We start from the raw sequence: 23,102 nt of genomic DNA, 5'->3' as shown, positions 1-23,102 counted from the left end.
CTTGCACTAAAGGCAGAGAGCTGCCCGCCCGGCCCATCCTCGGGCTCCCCGCTGGCTCCCTGGACAAAGGTTGACATAAGGGGGTTGGTAAAGGGACCGGCACTTACTGCTGCCACACTAGGGGATGCGCCTGCGTGGCCAGGTCCACAGCTCCCTCACCTCCAGGCAGGGAGTGGGGAGAAGTCCTGGTTTCCGTGCTGGGCAGGCTGAGACAGGCGAGGAGGCCAGCGGGCTGCTGGCTGAGGGGCTGCCTTCTGTGCCGTTTTCCAAGGGTATGTGTCTGTTCACAAACTTCCTGCTATTTTATGAACATACCAGAGGCCTGGTGCACGGCATTCATGCCCTTGCGGTGGGGGAGGGCCCCTCAGCCCGGCCTGCACCCTCTCTGGGGATGCCGGCAGGCGGGAGAGGTTCCTGCCACCACCGCTGTGCTTGTCGGGCCATGAGCCCGGCTTCTGGCTGCAGAGCACTCCCCCCACCCCCCCCCGCCTCGCCCCCCCCCCCCCGGGAGCACATTGACCACCAGGGGGCAGCTCCTGTATTGAGCATCTGCCCCCTGGTGGTCAGTGCACGTCATAGCGACTGGTAGTTCCACTGTTTGGTCCATTTGCATATTAGCCTTTTATTATATAGGATAAGTTAGCATAAACTAAGGACAAAACACAGCAAACAATAACAAAACAAAAAAATGTACAAAAACAGCCCCTGCCCAAAATGCCAGGATGGGGTGAGGGGAATATTGTGGCATTTGCTGGTGACATGCAGCATCGTAGGTCATGGCTGAAGGGAAGGTGGCTTCCAGCCCACCTCTTCTCTGGAAGGAGGTCGTCAGGATGCAAAACACCTGGGGGCCACTCTGGGCCCCGCTGCCACACAGAGACCTGAGCCAGCCACTCCCACCCTCTCTGGCCTGCGAGGCGCCTGGGCTGTGTGCTCAGCACCCGCTCCCTAATGTCCGCACCTCACAAGCCAGCACTCCCTTTGAGCCGTGTGCAGAGCTGATACGCAGAACGCTGGCCCGTCCACTGTGCTGGTCACACCAGTCTGTCTGCCCCAGGCTCGGGGCTGGCCCAGCCCAGCAGCAGCCGGAAGGGGCTGAGGGAAGAGTCACGGCCTTTCCCTACCGCCTTCCTTCCCTCACCCTACGTCAGGGCTATCCTCCAGCTGGGAGAGGAGGGGGGCATGGATAAGGCAGCAGCAGCCACATGGATGAAACTGCCAAACTGAAGTGACACGCGTCAGCCACACCGAGGCCTGTGGCCAACCCATCGTAACCAAGACACTGACTGATGGGGGCCCACAACACAGGCCCCCAGACAAGCACTTTCCTTCCTCTTCTTGCAAGAGCAAGGCAAAGGGTATAAACTGTGGTTCCCAAACCTGGAGCATGGGAACCCTCTGGCCGACCCTTCACAACAGTAGTTATACACTGAGTGGCCAGATTATTATGATCTCTGAATGTATAATAATCTGGCCACTCATTGTGTGTGTGTGTGTGTGTGTGTGTGTGTGTGTATTTTAGAGGCCCGGTGCATGAATTCGTGCATGGGTGGGGTCCGGCCAGCCTGGCCAGGGGGAAAGGACATGGGCGGTTGGCCGGCCTGCCTGCTGGTTGAACTCCTGGTTGAGGGGACAATTTGCATATTAGCCTTTAATTATATAGGATATACACTGAGTGGCCAGATTATTATGCGTTCAGAGATCATAATAATCTGGCCACTCAGTGTATTTCCAGGTTTTAAGAAAATCCAGTGACAAAAATCACCATGGCCTTACCAGGTCCTCAATAAATGAATGTTTGTTGAATGACTGAATGAAAATAGTGGCAGCACATTGTGATATGTACATTGTTTTAAAAATTTAAATACAATACTTTGGAAAGGTGAGTCCAAAGGTGAGTACTCCTGAGTTCACTTTTAAAACAAACAGGTGTTCTTTGTTACAGCTAAAGCGAGAGCTGTGTTCCGGTATCACAGCCGCTGGCCACGTGTGGCTACTGAGCACTGAAATGCGGCCGCCCCATGGAGCGGGGCTCCGATGTGAAACCCAGAGCGGAATTCGAACACTTTCGTATGAACAAAAAGGTGAAACGTCTCATCAAAAATGTTTATACTGATTACATGTGGAAATGGTAATATGTCAGCTATATGGGCTAAATAAAATACAGTATTAAAATCAATTTCACCATTTTTACTTTTTAAATATGGCCACCTGAACATTTAAATTTGCACGTGACTCAGGGTGGGGCAGAAGTAGGTTTGTGAGTACACAAGTAGGTTTATATTTGTGAGTACACAAAACACAGTTTACTCTTGTATTATTATTTGTTAATTATTGCATTATTTTCCATGTGAACAACTGTAAACCTACTTTTGCCCCGCCCTGTAGGTGCTGAGTTAGAGGAAACACTTTGACTGACAGGCAAATCATCCAATGAAGGCAATCCGGGGGCTGTGACACACCACGCCCATCAGCTGGGACCTCAGACAAATCCCTACTGGGCACCCTTGCCCCGGGGCCTGCAGAGCTATGCCAACCAACCCCAAACTCTGCCCCTCCAGGCTGTGGCTCGGGTTCAGGAAGCACCCTTAGGGGGGCTACTGCTGCGGGCGCCGAGCGAGGCACACTCACACGCGCGCCCTCACTCAGTGCTCACCACCCTGCGCGGAGCATGGCAGCTGGTGTGTGGACGGGGGACCGGCGGTGCCCACGTGAGCACTCCTAGAGGCTGGCGCTGGTCTAAGCTCCACGTGCATTAACTTACTTCATTCTCCCGCCTACACCACGATACGCGTGCTTGTTCACCTCATGTTAGCAACAAGGAAGCCAAGGCACAGAGAGGCAAAGGAACTCACCCAAGGTCACACAGCTACCAAGTGTTAGGTCTGGGGTTCAAATCGAGTCAGCCTAGCACCAGAGCTAACACTGCAACCTGTTCAGGCTCTGACAGAGGAGGCCCGATGCCCAGGCTCCGTTCCACCACAGCACCCAACGTGGAACAGTCCAGAAGGAATCACCAGGCAGAGGGGGCTTGGGAGTGACCTTTAGAGATGATTTAACAAAACAAAATCTCCCTGGGTCCCTCCCTGGAAGAGACCAGGAGGAGGAGGGGCTGGGAGCGCCCGCCGGGAGCAGGCAGGAGCCCGGTCCACCACACAGACACGCACACGCCAGGAGGCTGAGACTGGGCTCACATCCCACTCCAGAGCTCGGGCTGCGGGTCTGCAAGCCATCGAAACATCAAATTAAACACAAAGAGAAGCTGCTGTAGGCGGGCACACCAACCAACGGTGGCAAAGAGGGGTGCTGGCTGAAAAGGAAGAAATGGAAATACACACTGTCACCAGGCACAGAGCCAGCAGGGGCATCTCCTGGGACCAAGGGGGGTGGGGTTGGCCTCCACGGGGCCCCGACATGGCGCCCACCTCCAGCAAAAAGAAACATACACCAGAGAAAAATCTGAGAGATTAAAACTATATTACACATAATAAGAAAAAGAGGAACAAACAAAAACCAAAATGAATCAAGACTATAAACAGAATTAAACAAAATGCAAATGACCAAAACAGCAATGAAAATCATCTTGTCCTCTTTTTAACCAATCAGGTGGCAGCAGGGGTCCGGGGAATGGGGACCTCTGTTCCTGGAACTGGGAGGGTAGTGTGGCCCTAAAAACGTGCACACACGAAAGTCTCACCATTTCCTTCTTCTTCGGAACCTGTCCAGAGGAAATAACCGACAGGTGTGCGAAGATCTCCGTCCAAGGAGATGCGTCATGAACTTACACCCTTACACAGGGCACCACGCAGCCTTTTACAGGACAAGCATTCATGGGTGCTTGCTCTGTGCCGGCTCTGCTGTGAGCCCCTTACATGCACAACCCCCTCACACCTCAGCACACCCCACAGGTAGGTTTCGTAATTACCCCCCATCTCACAAGAGGAAACTGAGGCACAAGAGATCATCTCTCCACACAGGGCCCCTTCAAGTACCAGCTCCTTGAGGTACCCCAGGCAGCGCACGCCACAGAAGCCAGGCTGAGCGCGAGAAGCCAGACGCTGAACACTCGGTGACTGTGGCTTGCACCCCTGGACCAGTGGGGCCAAGGCCAGCGAGCCAAGACCGAGCTAGTTCCGACGCTCCCGTGCAGGGTCACGGCAAGCTGCATGCACATGTGCAACCAGGACGCGGCTCCACGAAGACCCGCCCGAGTGGGTGTGCACGCCTGCAAGTGTGTGTGCACGTCTGCCCAAGTTCCCATAGCCAGTCAGCAGCACAGCAGACGGGGAACCCAGGAACCCTGACTCCCCATTAGGGAGCTGCCAGAGGGGAGGACAGGCTCTGGGGCCTTTCATGAACCTATGACTCCGGCCAAGCTTTCCACAAACCCCCCCCCCCCCCCCCCGCCCTTTGCTGTGAAACACCAATAGCCTCAATCGATCCCAGAGTAGCTGACAGCAGGTATTTGTGGGCTGGGAAACAGACGGGAAGGGAGCAGGTCATACAGTCAACGTAGGTACTCTTGCGGGGAGAGAGGACACACACATTTCTTCTACTTCCTACACATTTGAATTCGTTACAACAAGAAGTTATTCTTTTTTTTTTTTTTTAAATATATTTATTGATTTCAGAGAAGAAGGGAGAGAGATAGAGAGATAGAAACATCAATGATGAGAGAGAATCATCGATCGGCTGCCTCCTGCACGCCCCCCACTGGGGATCGAGCCCACAACCCTGGCATGTGCCCTTGGCCGGAATCGAACCTGGGACCCCTCAGTCCGCAGGCCGACGCTCTATCCACTGAGCCACACCGGCTAGGGCAAGAAGTTATTCTTGTCATTTGAACACATATTTAACTTTAACAATGTTTAAACATTATGAAGTGTTTCTTGACCAAGCACCTACTATGCGGGCTATCCACACCCAGGCTGCTCACAGAACGGAGAGGCAGCTCCGAGAGCCACCATCCAGCTGGGGACTCAAGCATCAGAAGAGAGCCCTCGCCGGTGTGGCTCAGTGGATAGAGCGTCGGCCTGCGGACTGAAGGGTCCCAGGTTTGATTCCGGTCAAGAGCACATGCCCGGGTTGCGGGCTCGATCCCCAGTAGTGGCATGCAGGAGGCATCCGATCAATGACTGATCCTGTCTCATCATTGATGTTTCTATCTCTCTCTCCCTCTCCCTTCCTCTCTGAAATAAATAAAAAATATGTGTGTTTTTTTAAAGACATCAGGAGATAGATACAGCAGGAAAGAACTACATCGCCCTTAGGTTATAGTCTAAATGTTTCCAAAAGTTGAATTCAGGTCAAAAGCATCCCTGAGAGGCACCCCAGCAGGGCTGACCAGGGTCCGGCACGGTCCCCCAAAAGCTCACTGGTCCTTCCCTGAAGGGCAAAGGTGAGACAGAGCTGGAAAACCAGGTGATACCCCTGGTCCTGCCGCTCCTGTGTGGCCTGGGGGAGTTAGCCCTGTCTAAGTCCTAGGCTGTCTCATTTGCAAATGGGGCTGATACTTGCACACCCCACAAGAGCCTGTGGGAAAAGGACAGTGACCGCAATGCTGCAAAGGCCTCCTGACACTCTCCAGCAGGCAGGCAGGCGGAAGAAGGCTAATTGGTGCAATTCTGCACAGAGCAAAGTCTCCATCCTCCAAGCAGGTGTCCCAGGTCCGTCCCTTCCCCACATCCACGGCCTCGTGCTCAGCTCCACACTCCAGCGGCCTGCCCCATGCCCCCGGCCTGCACGGTGGAAGGCAGCAAGGGCAGGAGGAATCAACCTGGTTAAACTGATTTCGAGTTGAGGACAAGCGGAGGGTCCAGGCAGGTGGGTGTTCAGGAGACACTGAACAGCAACCCCGAGCCTCTCAGGGCGCGTCTGCCTCCCCAGGTCTCAGCTCACCCAGCTAGCCCCGCTTTTCTAGAAGGGCGTCTCTGTTTCCCCCTCCCGCGGTTCTGAGGGCTCACAGTGCAAAAGCACCGTGCGGACACTAAGAGCCCACTCATCCCCTCTAACTCCGCGGGTCACCCTCTGGTCCGCCTGCCCGGCACCTGGGGCCGAGCGCGCGCTCTCCAATGCAGCCTCCTGCGACAGCCCATCTCCTGCAGGATTAAGCTCCATCTCACATGGCCTCCTGAAACATGGCAAAGTGTAAATGGATAATACAGGATAAAGCATTACGTCCGCCGAACCAGGGTTCCCCTTCCCCGTCCCCGTGGACTTCATGACCCGCCTGCTGCTGCGTGACCACCACGCGATGCTTTTACCTCCCCTGCTGCCTCTGAAACCTGTTCCTTCTCCAGACCACCTGCCTGGCATCACATTTGGTTAAAGAAAGAAATAGTGAAGTAAACGGTAGGCACTGGCCACAGGCACTTGGGAGCAAGGGCTGTCTTATTTGCACGTAGTCTCCCACCTGGCAGTGAATGAGGACTGAATGGGGAGGGGGGTCCTCCCGGCTGCCTGAGGTCAGGCTGGGGCGGGTCTTTCCATCCCTCTCCTGTAACCTTAAGGAAAAGGGTCTTGAGAGGTCTTCCCCAGTATCTAACTTTTGCCCTAATTTTTTAAAAATCTGGGTTTATTCCTGCCACTTCCAGTCCCCTGTCTGGGACCTCGTGCAGGCTGATCCATTCACCTCAGGGATCCAGAGAGCAGCCAGAGCCCCTCCTTCCCTCCTTCCCTCCTTCCCTCCTGCCTTCCACGGAGCTAGATGAACTGGGCCACCCAGTCGGAGCTAAATAAATGTATCTGGAACAAGTGTGGCTCTCCCTGGCCTCTAGCACCCGCTCGGCTATCCTCTTTTTCAGAATTCCTAGAACTCTTTTGTGCAAAGTCCTAAATAAGCAACCAGCCCCCACCAGGCACTCATTCCCTAAACCAGCTAATTACTGGAATGGTCCAGGAAACTTCCAAACGCAGATGCATCCCGGACCCCGTAGAGGGAGCCTCAGAAACTGTACTTCAGCAAGTCCCCTAGGTGAGCATCACCACCAGGTTGGGGGATGCCCAGTTACCTCAGGAGACAGCTTCCCGGTCTCCAAAATGGATACAATTCTCTCTGCATCATAGGGCTGTTGCCAGGATCTAGCCACCGGACACAGAGACCGGGAACAACTCTAAAGCCCCAGGAAGGCCTGCCAGGAAGAGTGTGGCTGCTGAGCCCCACTGAGCGCCTCCCCCCCAACACATCCGCCCCCAGCTCAGCACCCCCTCTCTCTAGCCTAGACTTGAACCAACAGGAAAACCCTCTTTAGAATGTTACCAAGCGCCGAGCCTACGGAAGAAAGTGCCTGAAAGACCAAGGTGAGGGTGAGAACCAGCCAACCTGCCTCTGGAATGCCCAAAGGGACTTTGCTTTAAAAAAGACCCTAGTGGGCCCTAACTGGGTTTGGCTCAGTGGATAGAGCGTCGGCCTGCAGACTGAAGGGTCCCGGGTTCGATTCCAGTCAAGGGCACATGCCTGGGTTACAGGCTCTATCCCCAGTAGGGAGCATGCAGGAGGCAGCCAATCAATGAATCTCTCTCATCATTGATGTTTCTATCTCTCTCTCATTCTCCCTTCCTCTCTGAAATCAATAAAAACATATTTAAATAAATAAAAATTAAAAAGACCCTAGGGGAGCCCAGCACGAGTGGCTCCATGGTTTAGCATCGACCTATGAACCAGGAGGTCATGGTTCGATTTCCAGTCAGGGCCCATGCCCGGGTTGTGGGCTCGATCCCCAGTGTGGAGATCAGCCTCCCGTGCAGGAGGCAGCCAATCAATGATTCTCATCATTGAGGTTTCTATCTCTCTTTCCCAAATCAACCAAAATAAAAAATAAAGAACAAAGACCCTAGGGCAGTGGTCGGCAAACTGCGGCTCGCGAGCCACATGCAGCTCTTTGGCCCCTTGAGTTTTTAGCAAAGGCCAGCTTAGGAGTACCCTAATTAAGTTAATAACAATGTACCTACCTATATAGTTTAAGTTTAAAAAATTTGGCTCTCAAAAGAAATTTCAATTGTTGCACTGTTGATATTTGGCTCTGTTGACTAGTGAGTTTGCCGACCACTGGGCTAGGGGAAAACAAGGAGGACAGGACCCAGTCACCCAGTGGATAAAGCCCAGTCCCCGCACACAGTAGTGGCCATGAGGCACACCCTCGGCCAAGGTCCACTGCCAGGCCCGCCCTGGGGACCTTCGGAGCCCAAGCCTGTTTGCCCGCCCCCCTGGCAGACCTGCGGGGAGAGGGCACATCTCTGGGACAACTCTGCCTTTGCAGGCCACCTGCTGGGACCCCAAGAGCTGCTTCTCCCAACAGCTCATCTGGCTCCTCCTCACTTGGCCCAGCTTCCTGCATTCCAGGTGCCCAGGCTGCCCGCCCTCTGAGCTGAGCCCCGTTCCTCTGCAGTCTTCTCTCTAAGGCAGGAGCCCCATGCAAGTCCCTGGAGCTCCTTTCCCTGTAGGATCCAGCCTGTGGCCCTGCCTGAGGCTCAGCCTGATCCCTGGCCGATCAGCTTGGAGCCCTCCCTTCTCTGAGTCTCAGTGTCCCCACAAGGGAGGTGAGAGCAGCTCAGAGGGTCAGCACAGGGTCAGCCTTCCATCCCAGTCCCAGCTCCTGGCTATCCTTCTTTCATTCCGTAGGACCCCCGAGTGGACACGTCCTCTCTTTTTCTGGCCTTTGGTGAGGAATGGAACTTTTCAAAAACAGTCTGCCTCCCCTCAAATCCTGTCCTAAAACCCCACAAAGCTGTATGTTCCTCAGCTCCCCCCTGCCCTAACCATGGGGTCAGAGAGGGTCAGAGGGGACTGAGAGAAGCAGAGCCAGGACAGGCGGGCACGGTGCCACTGCACTTCCTCAGTCCCAGAGGGACCCTGACTGCACCTTCCAGGTCACCTTCAGAGCTGGACCAGAAACCCTTCAGAGAGTGTTATCGGAGCGAGGCGGAGACTTATTATACACCAGGAAAATGCCATTCCTTCCCACTAAGAGGCTCATCCCTAGTAAACACAGGATCCTCCGCCCAGGCCAGGAGTGTGTTTATGTAACAACCGAAACCCAGGTCAGCTGGGCCCCGGCACGGGGGCTCAGTCAGGCTCAGAGTGAGCAGGGAACCGCCGGGAAGCTGTTCCCCTCCCTCCGCCAAAAAAGAAGGTGGGGACACTGCTTTGCAGGATTGCAGCAATATGGTTTGGCAGATGGAGTGAGGAAGGATATAGGGCAGAAATTGGAGGAGTTTTCTGGGTTTTTTTGATGCCTGCCTACAGCAGAAAAGCTGGGGAGATAGAAGTGGGAAAGCAGCGGTGAGATGGGTAATAAAAACGGGTTCCAGGAAAGAGTTTGGGGAGAAAGGGGCGGGGGGGGAGAAAGAGGTGGGAGGCCTTGCCAAGAAGGAACAGGGAAGCAGGGATCAGGAGAGCTGAGGACGGATGTGTGAGGAGCAGCTGGGCCTGGTGACAATGAGACATCGGGTCCCAGGATTCACAGGGGTAATACCGAGCTCCCAGGCTAAGCAGGAACATGGGGTACTTCCAAACCACAGTGGGGAAGTTGGTCACGGGGGAGAGCTCTAAGATGGGAATCTGCCAGTTGTGTTGAATTTAAGACTGGGTGAAAACCCGAGTGCGTAAGGCAATCATGGCCTTCACATCACCAGTGATGGCGGGCCAGAGACTTCCGAGCTGGGGGTGGGGGTTAATCACTGACAAAGGAAGCGGAGTTAGATGTGGAAGCTGAGATTCCTGGCTCTCCCTGCTCTGGGAAAGGCTCTGTGACAGATGTCTTCCCTCACCCCTTCGGTGGCTGGTCCCTCCAAGTCTCTTCACCAAAAGGGATGGGGGTGGGATCTTGGAGCTGATCAGCAACTTCTCTTACTTCCTCCAAAGGACACGGAAGCTGCAGGGAATGACTGCTCTCCCTGCCCCACCCCCTTCAGCTCCAGGAGGGAAAATTGGTCATTGCCTCTCTTTTTTGGGGGGGGGGGGGGGCGGGCGGGGATCACACAATGCCATCTCCAGGTCCCCAGCCACAGCACTGATTCAGGCCATTTACTTGGATCCATGTTAATGAGGCTTTTTCTGTCACCTAATTAGTTCACAATGAACTCAGCCTTGAGAGAAAAGAGGCGAGAGAGGGCTGGGGAAAGGACAGAAAGCAGTCCGGCTGGGATGTCACCACAAAGGGCAGGACCCCAGCTCTAATGGGCCCTTTACTCCCAAAAGACCCCATGCTCCTTCCCCAGCTACCGGGAGCTCTGAAAGCGGAAACGGGGCGTTCAGATGAGGAGCCCCCAGAGCCTCACACAAAGAGGTGAAAATGGGAGTGAGCCCTAACTGCAAGGCTCAAGTAGTGGCCAGGCCCCTGTGCACAATTCTGTCATCGGGGAAAGCCCTCTCCCTGCATTGCCACTAAGGCCCAACCCACCACCTGCTGGTGGGCGTTCCCCTTGGAATGGAACCTGAGGAGGAAGCAGATGGCCCAGGGTGAGGCCATCTGCCCACTGGGCACTCAAAGGTCACCACGCCACAGGAGTGCCTGCGGGCGGAGCAGCCCCCACCACACCAGGGGTCGAGGGGCATCTACCAGCAGCTTACACCATCTCTCCTGCCCCTGGGAGAGGAGTGCTGGGCAGTGGGGGGGGGGGGGGGGGGGTTTCAGTCCTTGACACCCGGCGACGTGTCCCTGGAAGTTGGTCAGTGACCCACAAGAGGCTCCCTGGAAAGCAGCGGTGGGTCCGGCGCGCGTGGGACCCGGCGAAGGCGCGGATGGACAGGCCAGCGCCTCCCACACGGTCGCAGCGCCCAAGCCCGAGTCAGGCCCAGCCCACCGGGCCTCGGCAGCTTGCGGGATGTGCGTCGGGAGAGGGCGCGCCGCAGCGAGCGCCACCCTCCCCGGCCTGCGGGCACTGGGCCCGGGAAGGCTAACATCCACTAGCGGAGGCTCCGATCCCCAGCCCCGCCGCGGGGCAGAGCCTGGACAGCTGAGACGCCTCTCAGGCAGCGGCCCCACCCCCCGGCCGCCGAGGCCCGCCGCTGCGCCCACCCTCCCGGGACATGCCTGGCCTGATTTGGCACAGACCCCCCACTCCCGGACCCTCTCCGGCTCCGAGCGCCCGGTCCCCGGAGAGACACTATCTTTGAGCCCCGGAGCACTAAAAGCAGAAAACGCATACCCTGGCACGGGACCGGCCCCCAGCCCCAGAGTGTCCCCAGACGAGATATGGCGAAGCCTGGACGCCGGCACTGCAGCGCCAGCATTCAACAAACCGCGTGGCCCGGACCTGAGGCGCGCGAGGATCCCCGACGGGGAGAGCACGGCCAGGCCGGACCCGCAGAGCCCGGAGGGGCCACCGCGCCCCAGCTCCGCTCACCCTCGATGGAGATGACGTGCTCCCGGATCTGGTTCTGCAGTGCCAAGTCCTCCATGCGCTCGATCAGATCGTAGATGGCGTAGATATTGGGATGCACGGACTCGAAGCGCTGGATCTCGGCCCGGATGGCCGCCGAGTTGGAGAGCGCGAACTGCTGGGGGGGGCCGCCGGCTAGCTGCTGCGAGGGGCCGCCGCCGCCCCCGGACCCCGGCCCCGCGCCACCAAACTGCCCGCCGCCCCCCGCGCCTCCGCCGCCGCCGCCACCGCCTCCCGGTGCCGCCAGGCTGGGCTGCTGCTGCGGGCTCTGCCCCCCGCCCGCCTGGAAGTTCATGGCTCCGGAGCCGCGGGGCCCGAGGCGGGCCCGGCCGAGGCCGGGGCGGCGCTGCGGCGGCGGCGGCGGGCGGGCGCGCGGGGCTGGCGGGGCTGGGACTACGGAGCCGGCGGCACGAGACTAGTGCATGGGGCCGGGGGCCGGGGGCCTTGGCCGTGAGGCGCCGCCGCGCACGCTGTGGCCGCTGCCGGGCGCTTCCCGCCGCCGCGATCCCGCTGCCTCTGAGCAGCCTCCAGCGGCAACAACAACGGCACCGGGAGCGCGCGGCCCGGGCCCTCCCCCCGCGTCATGCGCACGCACTGCCACCCCCGCCGGCTCCTGCACACGCAGCCCGAGCCCCCTCCCCGCCGCCCCCGCCCCTCCAGCGCGCGGGCCCAGCGCCCCCGCCCCTCGCTCTCAGGCTTTGCAGCCTCCACCCCGGAGCCTCGCGCTCCAGCCGGGCGCTCCGGCCCCTCCCACCACGCCTTAGCCCTTCCGCCTCCTCTCCAGCCCCCACCCACACCCGCCGCGGGGACCACCGCTCCGAGGGACTGTGGCCTGGGCCTCCTCCGGCCCGGCTGTCACTTTCGCCTTCCTGCGCTGGTTTGGGCGGGGTGCCCTATCTCTGGGCAATGCCCGAACAGTGCCCTGCGCCTGAGGGTGCTGATGAACGTGGTTGATTGGTAGAAGAGGGCCGCTAGCCCAGGCCCAGCTGCGCCTCCCTTACGTCGTCCTGCCTTCAATGCGGCACAGGCTCCCCTGTGCCTGGCCAGAGGTCATCCCTAGAGACTACCCCTTCCTCGGGGTTCTCTCTCTAGCCTTCTCCTGGACTCCCCACTGCCAGCTGCAGCACAGAGGCTGAAATTCTATTTTCAGTTCTGAGAGCTCTGTTGGGGGGGGGGGGGGGGCTTGGAAAGGATACTTTGAACAATAACTCCCCACTCCTATCTTCCCTCTTCTCCTTAAAGACCCCTCTGCGGAACCCCACAGGTACATAGAAGAGGGAGGGTTTGCCCTGGGGGGTGGGAGTGAGGGGGGAGGTTGGGAGACAAGTAATACTTTAAACAATAAAAAAGAAGAAGACCTAGCCGGTTTGGTTGGATTCCGGCCAAGGGCACATGCCTGAGTTGCGGGCTGGGCTTGATCCCGCTGTGTGGAGCCTGCAGGAGGCAGCCAATCGGTGATTCTCTCTCATCATTGATGTTTCTATCTCTCTCTCCTTCTCCCTTCTTCTCTGAAATCAATAAAAATATATTTTTTAAAAAGAAGAGGGAGGAATCAAATATATGTCTTCCTCCCCAACTCACCCCATTCAAGAGACAACAGGGCCCACATGACTGTCTTAATGTTTTTTGCATTAACGCCTTTGTCCATCCTGCGTTCATGTCCACTCCTCTGGGGCCAGGGAGCTTCCTTCACTGTCCCAGGCCTCTGCATTCCCATTGCCAAAGCTGTCTGCAGTTCTGCTAGCCACCCCTCTCACCAACCTTTCCTAAAACCCATAGAGGTGGCGTGTCCAAGACACTGGCCCAGCCCATCAGCACAGGCTGCCTCTCCACACTGTCCCCCCCATGTCTTCTGGCACAGTTGACATGTGTCATCCTTTTTATTTTTTATCTTTATTGTTGAAAGTATTACATATGTCTCCTTCCCCCCCCCCCATTGACCTCTTCTAGCCCACCCCTGCTCCCCACCCCAGGCCTTCACCACTATTGTGTGTGTCCATGCCTATATGCATACAAGTCCTTTGGTTGATCTCTTCCCACCTACCCACGCTTCGCTCTGAGATTCCAAAATATGTCCTATGCTTCTATGTCTCTGGATCTATTTTGTTCCATCAGTTTATTAGATTCCACATGAGTAAGATCATGTGATACTTGTCTTTCTCTGACTGGCTTGTTTCACTTAGCACAATGCTCTCTAGGTCCCTCCATGCTGTCTCAAAGTTCTTTTGAGTTCTTTTTTACTGCTGCATAGTATTCCATGGTGTAAATGTACCACAGCTTTTTCATCCACTCATCTACTGATGGGCACTTAGGCTGTTTCCAAATCTTAGCTTTTGTAAATTGAGCTGCTGTGAACATAGAGGTGCATACATCCTTTCTGACTGGTGTTTTGAGTTTCTTAGAATATATTCTTAGAAGTGGGATCACTGGGTCAAATGGCAGCTCCATATTTAATTTTTTTAGGAAACTCCACACTGTTTTCCATAATGGCTATACCAGTCTGTCATCCTTTTTAAACACACTTCCACTTCCCAGGCTAAGACCAGCATAAAGTTGTCTCCCATTTGGCTATCCACACAACTCTGCCCCAATACCAACCAAGTCACCATTCCTAAGTTTCTCGAACCTTCCAAAGAATGAGATGCAAGCTAATCAACACTGGAGGCTTCCCCACCTCCCACCTCCCAAGAGATGTGGACCCATCTACCTGTTTGACATTCAGGATGTCATACGCTCTCTGGGCTTCATCTGCAAAATATAGTGGTTGAACAGAACACCTAGCTCTGATGTTCTATAATTCTAAAAGCATCTGTTTTAGATGCTTAATTAGAATCCACAGCAAGAAGTTGCTACCAGGTACCTCTCAGGAGAGATGCTGAGGCTATAGAGCTTCTGAAATGTGTTGCCCAGCAGCCAGCACACACCTATTCTTGCACTGGTGTGCTGTCTACATGTGTGTCCCCTAGTAGCATAGGAACCCCATGAGGGCAGGGACAGCATCTGACACATGTCTGGCATACGTGTTTGTAGAACAAATGGATGAATGGGAGTAAAGGAACTAGAGATAAATGGGTTCTATATGTTATAAATCTAAAGTAACATTCTTGGCCCTGGCCAAGTAGCTCAGTTGGTTGGAGCATCGTCCCAATATGCACGGCTGTGGGACCCATCCATGTGCGGGGTTGGGTGGACTGGTTCTGGTGCCCTCAGGGCATTTACAAGAATCAACCAATGGATTCATAAATAAAGTGGAACAACAAACTGATATTGCTCCCTTCTCTCTCTCTAAAATCAATCAATAAAAATTTTTTAAAATATATTTTTATTGATTTCAGAGAGGAAGGGTGAGGGAGAGAGAGATAGAAACATCAATGATGAGAGACAATCACTGACTGGCTGCCTCCTGCACGCCCCCCACTGGGGATCAAGCCTGCAACCCAGGCATGTGCCCTTGACTGGAATCGAACCTGGGACCCTTCAGTCCGAAGGCAGATGCTCCATCCACTGAGCCAAACCAGCTAGGGCTAAAAATGTTTTAAAATAAAATAAACTGACATTCTTTTTTTCTGGTAAATTGTATTGAGGTGTGTGTTTTTTTTAACTGATATTCTTTTAAAATATATATATTTTTATTGATTTCAGAGAGGAAGGGAGAGGGAAAGAGAGATAAAAACATCAATGATGAGAATCATTGATCAGCCACCTCCTGCACACACCCTACTGGGGATCGAGCCCACAACCCAGGCATGTGCCCTGACAGGGAATCTAAGGATGACCTCCTGGTTCATAGGTCAATGTTCAAACACTGAAGCACACCAGCTGGGCTAAACTGACTTCTTAAGGCAACACTTGGGAGTAGTTGCTCCCACAAACAGGCATGTGCTATGGGAACATGAGGGTGTAATACTTTTTAATCAGGACTGGCCTATAAAATCCAGGATGTGGGATCTCTGTGGCTATAAGGAGCCCAGAGGAAGGAGGGAAAACCCACAGAAATTAGCTGGCCTGGGCCAGGCTGGGGATCAAATCACATCCTCTACACGCCAACATGCTAAGGATTCCATTTCCAAGCCCAGATTTGAGTGGAGGGAGTGTCCTAACACTAGTTGAGCAAATATCTACGATGTGACAGATCCCTTACATAGTTTCCACATTTATTTATCAAAACACTGAATTTCTTCCTTACAATTGCCTTATGAAGGAGGTCTTAGAAATGAAGAAATTTAGGTTCAAAATTCAATAACGAACCTAAGGTCATTAAGGGATAAGGGATCAGCATTGTGTCAGGTTCCAAAGTCCATGCTTGGTTCCCAGTCTTGCAGGGGCAAGGCGGAAAAGGGGGGAAAGGGGACCAGGGAAACAGGACGGGAGTCCATGCTTACTAGGCTCTGGGCCGGAAAGTCAATGGGGGAGGGGGGCGGGCAAGGTGCCTCCAGGCGTTCACTTGACATAAGAGTAGAATGAGCCACCTGAGTTCACCAGAGCCTGCATCTCCAAACACGGGTGCTCTGATATGCTCCTGCTGACGTTGGTTTCTGCAGTGACAGATGCCCTGGATGCTGGCAGAGGGGGTGCGGATCCTGCTGCGGCCCAGGCCCAGACCTCTGGGGGCTATCACAACTCCCAAACCTGCCCTGCCCTCCCCTCTGCAACTTGAGGGCATCGGAACCCGTCCGCCCAACCCTGCTGGTAGGTCCGCAGGGAGGAGGGCGGGGATTTCGTACGGTCAGGACTACAAGTCCCACAATGCTCCGGATGGCGGCGGCGGAGAAGCGGGTGGGGGTGTCTTCAGGTGTCTGCGACCTCGGCGCCTCCCGCCCGGAAGTGCCCTAGGGTCCGCTATGGAGCCGGCGGAGCCGGGCGGTGAGTCCCCGAGCCGCGCCCGCGCCCACCCCGCCTCCCCGAGCTCTAGCCGTCACCCGCTCTCCCCATCCCGGAATTGCCCGTGCCCTCCTACGCCCGGGGGTGGTGGTGGGGCGATGGAATAGTTGGGGATGGGGCGGGCGAAGTCCCGGATCCCCAGCTGGATCGGGGGTCCATCCGGGGCTGGGTTTGGAGAGGCTTTCCGAGGCGCGGAGTCGGGCCGCCGCAGGGTGGGGCCGAGTTGGGTGGGGGGTGGCAACCTTAGGAGGCTCCAGAATGCCGAAGGGCGGAGTTTGACTTTTGGTGTTGGGAACCCGAGGGAGGCCGTCCGCGTGGGTGGGTGGGGTTTGGGTGAATGGTAAGAGGGCGGCGGCGTAGAGGCCCTTTTCCTTCCCCCTTGGAGAAACTTCAGCAACGGAGCAGGAGCTGAGCTTTGGGGTAGATAAGCAGCTTTGGGTGAAATTGGGGAAGGAACAAATTTTGAGATGAAACAGACGGAAGAATAGGTAAGATTTAGGGTGAAGTTTGGTGGGAGTTGAATTTAGGGGAGAGGTTGCTCGGAAGGTCAAGGCACCTTACCTCCGGATAGTGTTTGGGTGAATTTGGGAGCTGGTTAAAGACCTAGAACTCAGCTACAAAAGTTAGGACTTGGAATTCGATGATGGGAAGGGACACGTGAAGCAAGTTTGGGGCAACTGGGAGTCCAAACAGTCTATGCCCTGGGCTGGGGCTTGGGTAAGGGGGGAAAGTGGGGTGGGGTGGGGTCAGGAGCCTGTTGAAGTTCAGAGAGCTGTTGGCCCCCGTGAGCCAGCCCCTCAACCCCTTATGGGTTCTTTGTGCCTCTCCAGCTCAGTAGCGCTGCGGGCAAGGCGGGTGCCATGGCCCTGATTGAAGGGGTGGGTGATGAGGTGACTGTCCTTTTCGCGGTGCTTGCCTGCCTTCTGGTGCTGGCTCTCGCCTGGGTCTCAACACACACATCGGAGAGCGCTGACCCACTGCCCCAGCCATCAGGGACCCCAACACCAGCGCAGCCCAGCGAAGCCATGGTGGTCACCGACACTGTCAGAGGGGAGGCCCCAGGAGCCGAGACCCCCAGCCTGAGACACAGAGGTCAGGCTGCACATCCAGAGCCTGGCACAGGGCTCCCAGCAACGACGCCACCGCCAGACTCCCCCCAGGAGCCTCTAGTACTTCGGCTGAAATTCCTCAACGATTCAGAGCAGGTGGCCAGGGCCTGGCCCCACGACACCATTGGCTCCCTGAAAAGGTAAGCTGGGATGAGGAAAGGAACAAATGCTAAGGAGTGGGTGGGAGTGATCATAGACCCGGAAGGGCCACCAGAGACACGTGTTTTATAGATGAGGGGACCCAGATGCCCAAACCACACACTGGACTGTTCCCCCGTAGAGGAGGGGACCCCCTTGGGCGCCATGACCTGGGTGGTGGTGGGGTGGAGGACAGAGGCGAAGGGTGGGAGTATTATTCTGGGCAAGGGACTAGGATTGCCTGAGGCCTGCTCTATTACCCAGGTCCCTCTCTCCTCAGGACCCAGTTTCCTGGCCGGGAGCAGCAGGTACGACTCATCTACCAAGGACAGCTGCTGGGAGACGACACCCAGACCCTGGGCAGCCTTCACCTCCCTCCCAACTGCGTTCTCCACTGCCACGTGTCCACACGGGTCGGTCCCCCACACCCCCCCTGCCCACCGGGGTCAGAGCCAGGCCCCTCCGGGCTGGAAATAGGCAGCCTGCTGCTCCCCCTGCTGCTCCTGCTGCTGCTGCTGCTCTGGTACTGCCAGATCCAGTACCGGCCCTTCTTCCCCCTGACAGCCACTCTGGGGCTGGCCGGCTTCACCCTGATCCTCAGCTTCCTGGCTTTTGCCATGTACCGCCCGTAGTGCCTCCTCGGGCTCTCGGCAGTGTGGCTGGCCCCTCAGGACCTTGGTCCCCACCGCGCCGTGGGAGCTGCTGCCTGCCCAGGCCCACCTCTCTGGCCTGTCTCTTCCCGCTACCCTGGAGCCCAGCCCTGCGCCGCAGAGCACTCCAGGGGCAGGTGGAGGCCCCTCTCTGTGACCTCCATGGCTCCGAGCCACCGTCGGGGGCTGCGGGCTCTCAGCCACCACTGACCGTGGGCTCCTCCGGGTCAGCCAGCTGCTGTCGCTGCCTTGGCCCTGGGCAGAGCGGGGCCACTCCCCTGGGCCCGGCCTAGAGTTCTGCCTGAAGACCCAGCCACCTCTCGTCCCTGATTGCTCCTAGTGCTGATTTGGGACCCAAGGACCCTGGGGGGTGGGAGGGGCCGAGGGAGTTCTCTGGAACTTGTGCAGATTAAATAACTGTGAAGTTTTCACTCTTGGTGTGTGTCTGCGCGTGTGGACCCGTGGGGCAGGGGCCCTTGCCCACTGGGAGGAAGCAGTGACGGCACGGACTGGGCCCTCCGCCTGCCCAGCCCGCCCAGGCCCGCCGCGAGCTGTCCTCACCTCTCCACTGCCCCGCGCTGGCCCCTGGCCCCTGGCCCCGCCCCCGGCGCCGCCTGCGCAGCTGCCCGGAAGCGGGGGGGCGGGGCTGGCGGCGCCCAGCGCGCAGAGCCTGACGGGAGCCACGTCTCTGCTGGCCGAGGGCTGAGCGGCGATTGGCGTCCGGGGGCTGCTGGGAAGATGGCGGGCTCGGTGGCCGGTCGATGAGGAGGCCGCGGGGGGAGCTCGGCTCCCGGGCCCCAAGACCGACTGAGGGAGCGACCTGCGCGGGGCCTGGGGAGTCATGTAGGGGCGGCACCTGCGGGGCGGGCCGCGGGAGGGCGGCGGGAGTTGGTGTTGGCGACCGTGACCAGGTCTCTTGGGGGTCCCCGGCCTGGGTGGGTGTGGGGGCCCCTGACACCGCCGACTCCGCGCCTCCGCAAACCTGTGCATTCAGGCTCCACGGGCGTCCTCCGAGGTGGGCGCTGCGCTCTCGGTTCACAGGCGAGAAGGCTTAGGCAGAGAGACGAAGCCACTGGTCCAAGGTCACGCAGCTGGTAAGTGGGAGCACCCAGCGTGGAACCCAGGACCGTCCGGCTGCGGAGCCCGCGTTCCACCTTCTGTGCCGCCGCCGCCTCCGGCGGGAGGGGGAGGTGGTCTGGAGGGCCTATCGCCGGGGCGATCTGGGCTCCAGGCTGGGCGCAACCACTAACCAGATTCATGACCCCGGGCTTAACTTAACCCCTTCACCTCTCTGGGTCTTGGTTTCTCCACCTGTGAAATCGGGATGTGCCAGTCTTGCCTAGCGCCCCATAGGCGTGTAAGGAGGATCAGAGAAGATAATGCATGTGGAATTGCTTTGTAAATGTCCCTACGCTGAGAACACTGAAGGATTATGATTGCTGTTCCCAAGGATGGAAGGAGGCAAAGAGAGAGGGGCGGGTGGGCAGTCACAGAGAAGGCTGAGCATGACTCTGGTTTGCTCTGACCCTAGACCCCTCTGAGTGGGGAGTGAGGTGAGGAGTAGATAGCAGGCTTTTCTCCCCTTTGGAGAAAACCTCACCCCCTTTTCTGGGCCGCCCTCAGGGTCTCCATCACCCAACTCCATGCTTCGAGTCCTGCTTGCTGCCCAGGCCTCTGCTGCTCAGCTGTCTGGCCTGCTGCTGTTCCCACCAATACAGCCCTTCTGTCTGGGGCCCAGCAAGTGGGGGGACCAGCCTCCTGGAGGAGGCCCCCACACAGGTCCTGTGCAGGGGCTGCAGCGGCTCCTGGAACAGGCGAGGAGCCCTGGGGAGCTGGTGCGCTGGCTGGGCCAGAACCCTTCCAAGGTGCACGCCCACCACTACCCAGTGGCGCTTCGTCGTCTGGGCCAGCTCTTGGGGTCTCAGCCACGGCCCCCGCCTGTGGAGCAGACCTCACTGCAGGACTTGAGTCAGCTCATCATCCGAAACTGCCCCTCCTTTGATATTCACACCATCCACGTGTGTCTGCACCTTGCAGTCTTACTTGGTGAGGAGGGTTGCCTGGGGGTGGGTGTTAATGAAAGAATAGAGAAAAGCAGTAGAGGACCCAAGATCACTGACAGAATTCACCTCCTAGGCTTGCCAGAATAGCCATACCGACCCACTGTGGCTCTCCCACACAGGCATCCCGAGCCGAGCAGTGTTTGCTGCAGCCTTAGGGTGCTGCCTCAGATTCCTTCTACCATGGTGCTCTAGGAGCCCCCACAATTTGTCACCAATAGAACGAGATGAGAACATATTTGCCATCTTTGTAGAAAGCCTTCCCCATAAGCTGTTCTGATCCCTTAGTTCACATGGTATTTCACATTTCTCCAGTGTTTCCACTTACACTGTAGCTAACCTTCCAGCCCAGGAAATGGAGATGAGAGAGTAGGGGAACCACCCCAGGACTGGAGCAAAGCAGAGCAGCTCTGTCACCAGGACTGCCTCCTCTGACCCTCTCTCTCTCAGGCTTCCCGTCAGATGCGCCCCTGGTGTGTGCCCTGGAGGGGGAGCGAAGGTCCCGCCTCCCCCTGAAGCCTCCTCCCCCTCTGCAACCTGTCCTTCGTGGTGGGCAAAGGTTGGAAGCTGCTCTGAGCTGCCCCCACTTTCTGCGGCATCCACAGCAGCACCTCATCCGAAGCTTGGCAGGTGCTGGAGGGGGTTAAAGGCAGGTTGGGGGTCAGGGGCCAAGGAAGAGGCAGGTGGTGGGGTCTGGGCTAAGGTGGACACTAGTCTGAAGGTCTGGCCTGAGGGTCCAGTGTGATAAGCTGTTCTTCACAGAGGCCAGGCCAGAGGAACTGACTCCCCACGTGATGGTGCTCCTGGCCCAGCACCTGGCCCGACACCGGTTGCGGGAGCCCCAGCTTCTGGAAGCCATTGCTCATTTCCTGGTGGTCCAGGAAGCCCAGCTCAACAGCAAGGTGGGCTTGCCTCCCATGCTTCCCAGACACCCTGTCAGGCTCAGCCCCTGTCCAGCTTGATTGGCTGCTGTGTCCTACAGCAAACAGCCAAGCCAGGCCCTGCCCCCAGGGTCCCATCTTTGCTCACATACTCCTTGGCTTCACCTCCCAGCACGTGCAGTCCTCCAAGCACTCAGCACTGTCTTAACTTCATTGACCCCACTCCTCTAGGCCTGAAGGGCCAGGCCCCATAGCAGTGTCTCCTCCACTTGTTTGGTGATTGATTGCATGGGGCTCAAGACACTGCTTATGCCACAAACTTCTGGTGTATGTCAGGCAGAGGGATGGTTCTGCCCTTGCAGTGACGGTCTAAACGTGCAGAGCAAGCCTCCCGGAGGCTCACCTTGCCAAGGGTTTTGGAGAATGTTCCATGCCGGGTGATGGCTACTCTCCCTCTACAGGTGGTACAGAAGTTGGTCCTGCCCTTTGGGCGGCTGAACTACTTTCCCCTGGAACAGCAGTTTATGCCCTGCCTTGAAAGGATCCTGGCTCGAGAAGCAGGGGTGGCCCCCCTGGCCACTGTCAACATCTTGATGTCACTGTGCCAGCTTCGGTGCCTGCCCTTCCGAGCCCTGCAGTTTGTCTTTTCCCCGGGTTTCATCAACCACGTCAGTGGTGCGCAGACAGGAAGGCTGGCTGGGACCTGGAGGGCTGGTGGGCAGGGTAGAGGGGGTGGGAGTCTGCAGCCCAGCAAACCTCAGTCCCCTTGCCTGTAGGCACCCCTCATGCCCTGATTGTGCGGCGCTACCTCTCCCTGCTGGACACGGCTGTGGAGCTGGAACTCCCAGGATACCAGGGTCCCCGCCTTCCCCGAAAGCAGAAAGTGCCCATCTTCCCCCAGCCACTCATCACTGACCGTGCTCGCAGCAAGTACAGGTGGATGGGGCAGCTGGGGAGGAGGAGGGACCAGCCCAGAAGCAGCTGAGTAGAAAGGCCAGAGAACTGGGACCTTTTTAGGCTGGCACTCATAGCAGTCATAAATAAATGGGCCTTGAAGCAACAAAGGCATTTGCCTAGGGTCACAGAGCTGGGGGGTGAGGGGACACCAGAGACTCCTGGGCCTTCCTGCTATCCGTGTTCCACCCCCTCAGTCACAAGGATATAGTGGCGGAGGGGCTGCGCCAGTTGCTGGGGGAGGAGAAATACCGCCAAGACCTGACCGTGCCTCCAGGTTACTGCACAGGTGAGCTCCAGGGATGTGGGCAGGCAGCAGGCTGACATGGAGCTGTGGCTAAAAACCATGGCCCTTTCTCCTCTCCCACCTTGCAGACTTCCTGCTGTGTGTCAGCAGCTCTGGTGCTGTGCTTCCTGTGAGGACCCAGGACCCTTTCTTACCTTACCCTCCCCGGTCCTGTCCCCAGGGCCAGGCTGCCTCTCAGCCCACTACCCAAGACCCTGCCCAGAGGTAAGGGACGAGGCAGGAGGGCCCCCCCTGCCTTCGCGGACAGCGACCCTGAGCCACAGCCCGCTCTCTCTCCAGGGTGGTGCTGATGCTGCAGGAACGCTGGCATTTCTGCCGGGACAGCAGGGTGCTGCTGGGCTCACGGGCCCTGCGGGAACGGCACCTGGGCCTGCTGGGCTACCAGCTTCTGCCGGTGAGCCTCCCCTGCCCTGCCCCTGGCGATACTGTGTGGGTCCCCACTCCCGCACCCACAGGGCCTATGGATAACCTGCTGCCTCTCCCCACAGCTACCCTTTGAGGAACTGGAGTCACAGAGAGGCCTGCATCAGCTCAAGAGCTACCTGAGGCAGAAGCTGCAAACCTTGGGCCTCCGCTGGGGTCCTGAAGGGGGGTGAGGGATGCACATGGGGTTCACGATGGCTCCCCTATGGGGGGGTGGACAGTTTGCACTTTGGCTTCCTCTGTTTTTGTTCATTAAAGTCCCTTCCTCCTTCATTGCACATCTTGTTTCTGGGACGGGGAGCAGACTGGGTCTCCCC

At 57.4% G+C, this 23,102-nt stretch overlaps 3 protein-coding genes across 7 annotated transcripts in view; 2 read left to right on the top strand and 1 right to left on the bottom strand.

Annotated features, from left to right (window-relative positions):
• The window catches only part of AGAP3 (ArfGAP with GTPase domain, ankyrin repeat and PH domain 3), a 54,999-nt gene extending 43,047 nt beyond the window's left edge, over positions 1–11,952 (bottom strand). For 2 of the 4 annotated variants that reach the window (XM_079785564.1, XM_079785568.1), the window contains exon 1: positions 11,347–11,952. In XM_079785564.1, the coding sequence (XP_079641690.1) occupies positions 11,347–11,677 (331 nt within the window). In that variant the 5' untranslated portion in view covers positions 11,678–11,952. The remainder of the gene's footprint in view (positions 1–11,346) is intronic. The other 2 variants (XM_079785565.1, XM_079785566.1) reach the window with 1 other exon arrangement.
• Positions 11,953–16,139: 4,187 nt separating this feature from the next.
• Positions 16,140–18,589, top strand: TMUB1 (transmembrane and ubiquitin like domain containing 1). 2 transcript variants are annotated; one of them, XM_079786660.1, is made up of 3 exons: positions 16,140–16,245; positions 17,094–17,512; positions 17,791–18,589. In XM_079786660.1, the coding sequence occupies exons 2-3, from the start codon at positions 17,124–17,126 to the stop codon at positions 18,140–18,142; spliced, it is 741 nt and encodes a 246-aa protein (XP_079642786.1). In that variant the 5' UTR covers positions 16,140–16,245; positions 17,094–17,123; the 3' UTR covers positions 18,143–18,589. The 2 variants fall into 2 exon arrangements, with proteins under 2 accessions (XP_079642786.1, XP_079642787.1); XM_079786661.1 differs by lacking the exon at positions 16,140–16,245 and adding an exon at positions 16,594–16,751.
• Positions 18,590–18,848: 259 nt separating this feature from the next.
• On the top strand, positions 18,849–23,058 carry FASTK (Fas activated serine/threonine kinase). Its single transcript, XM_079786658.1, is given in 12 exon segments — positions 18,849–19,003; positions 19,202–19,210; positions 19,213–19,254; positions 19,784–20,206; positions 20,671–20,850; positions 20,983–21,122; positions 21,563–21,776; positions 21,878–22,037; positions 22,253–22,344; positions 22,431–22,566; positions 22,642–22,756; positions 22,851–23,058. Coding segments are annotated over 12 exon segments (1,701 nt in total). The 5' UTR covers positions 18,849–18,921; the 3' UTR covers positions 22,959–23,058.
• The last annotated feature ends 44 nt before the right edge of the window (positions 23,059–23,102 follow it).

Source organism: Cnephaeus nilssonii, assembly GCF_951640355.1.
Source record: "Cnephaeus nilssonii genome assembly, chromosome: 12".
Lineage (NCBI taxonomy): Eukaryota > Metazoa > Chordata > Mammalia > Chiroptera > Vespertilionidae > Cnephaeus > Cnephaeus nilssonii.
This window is presented reverse-complemented; position numbering and strand designations above follow the sequence as displayed.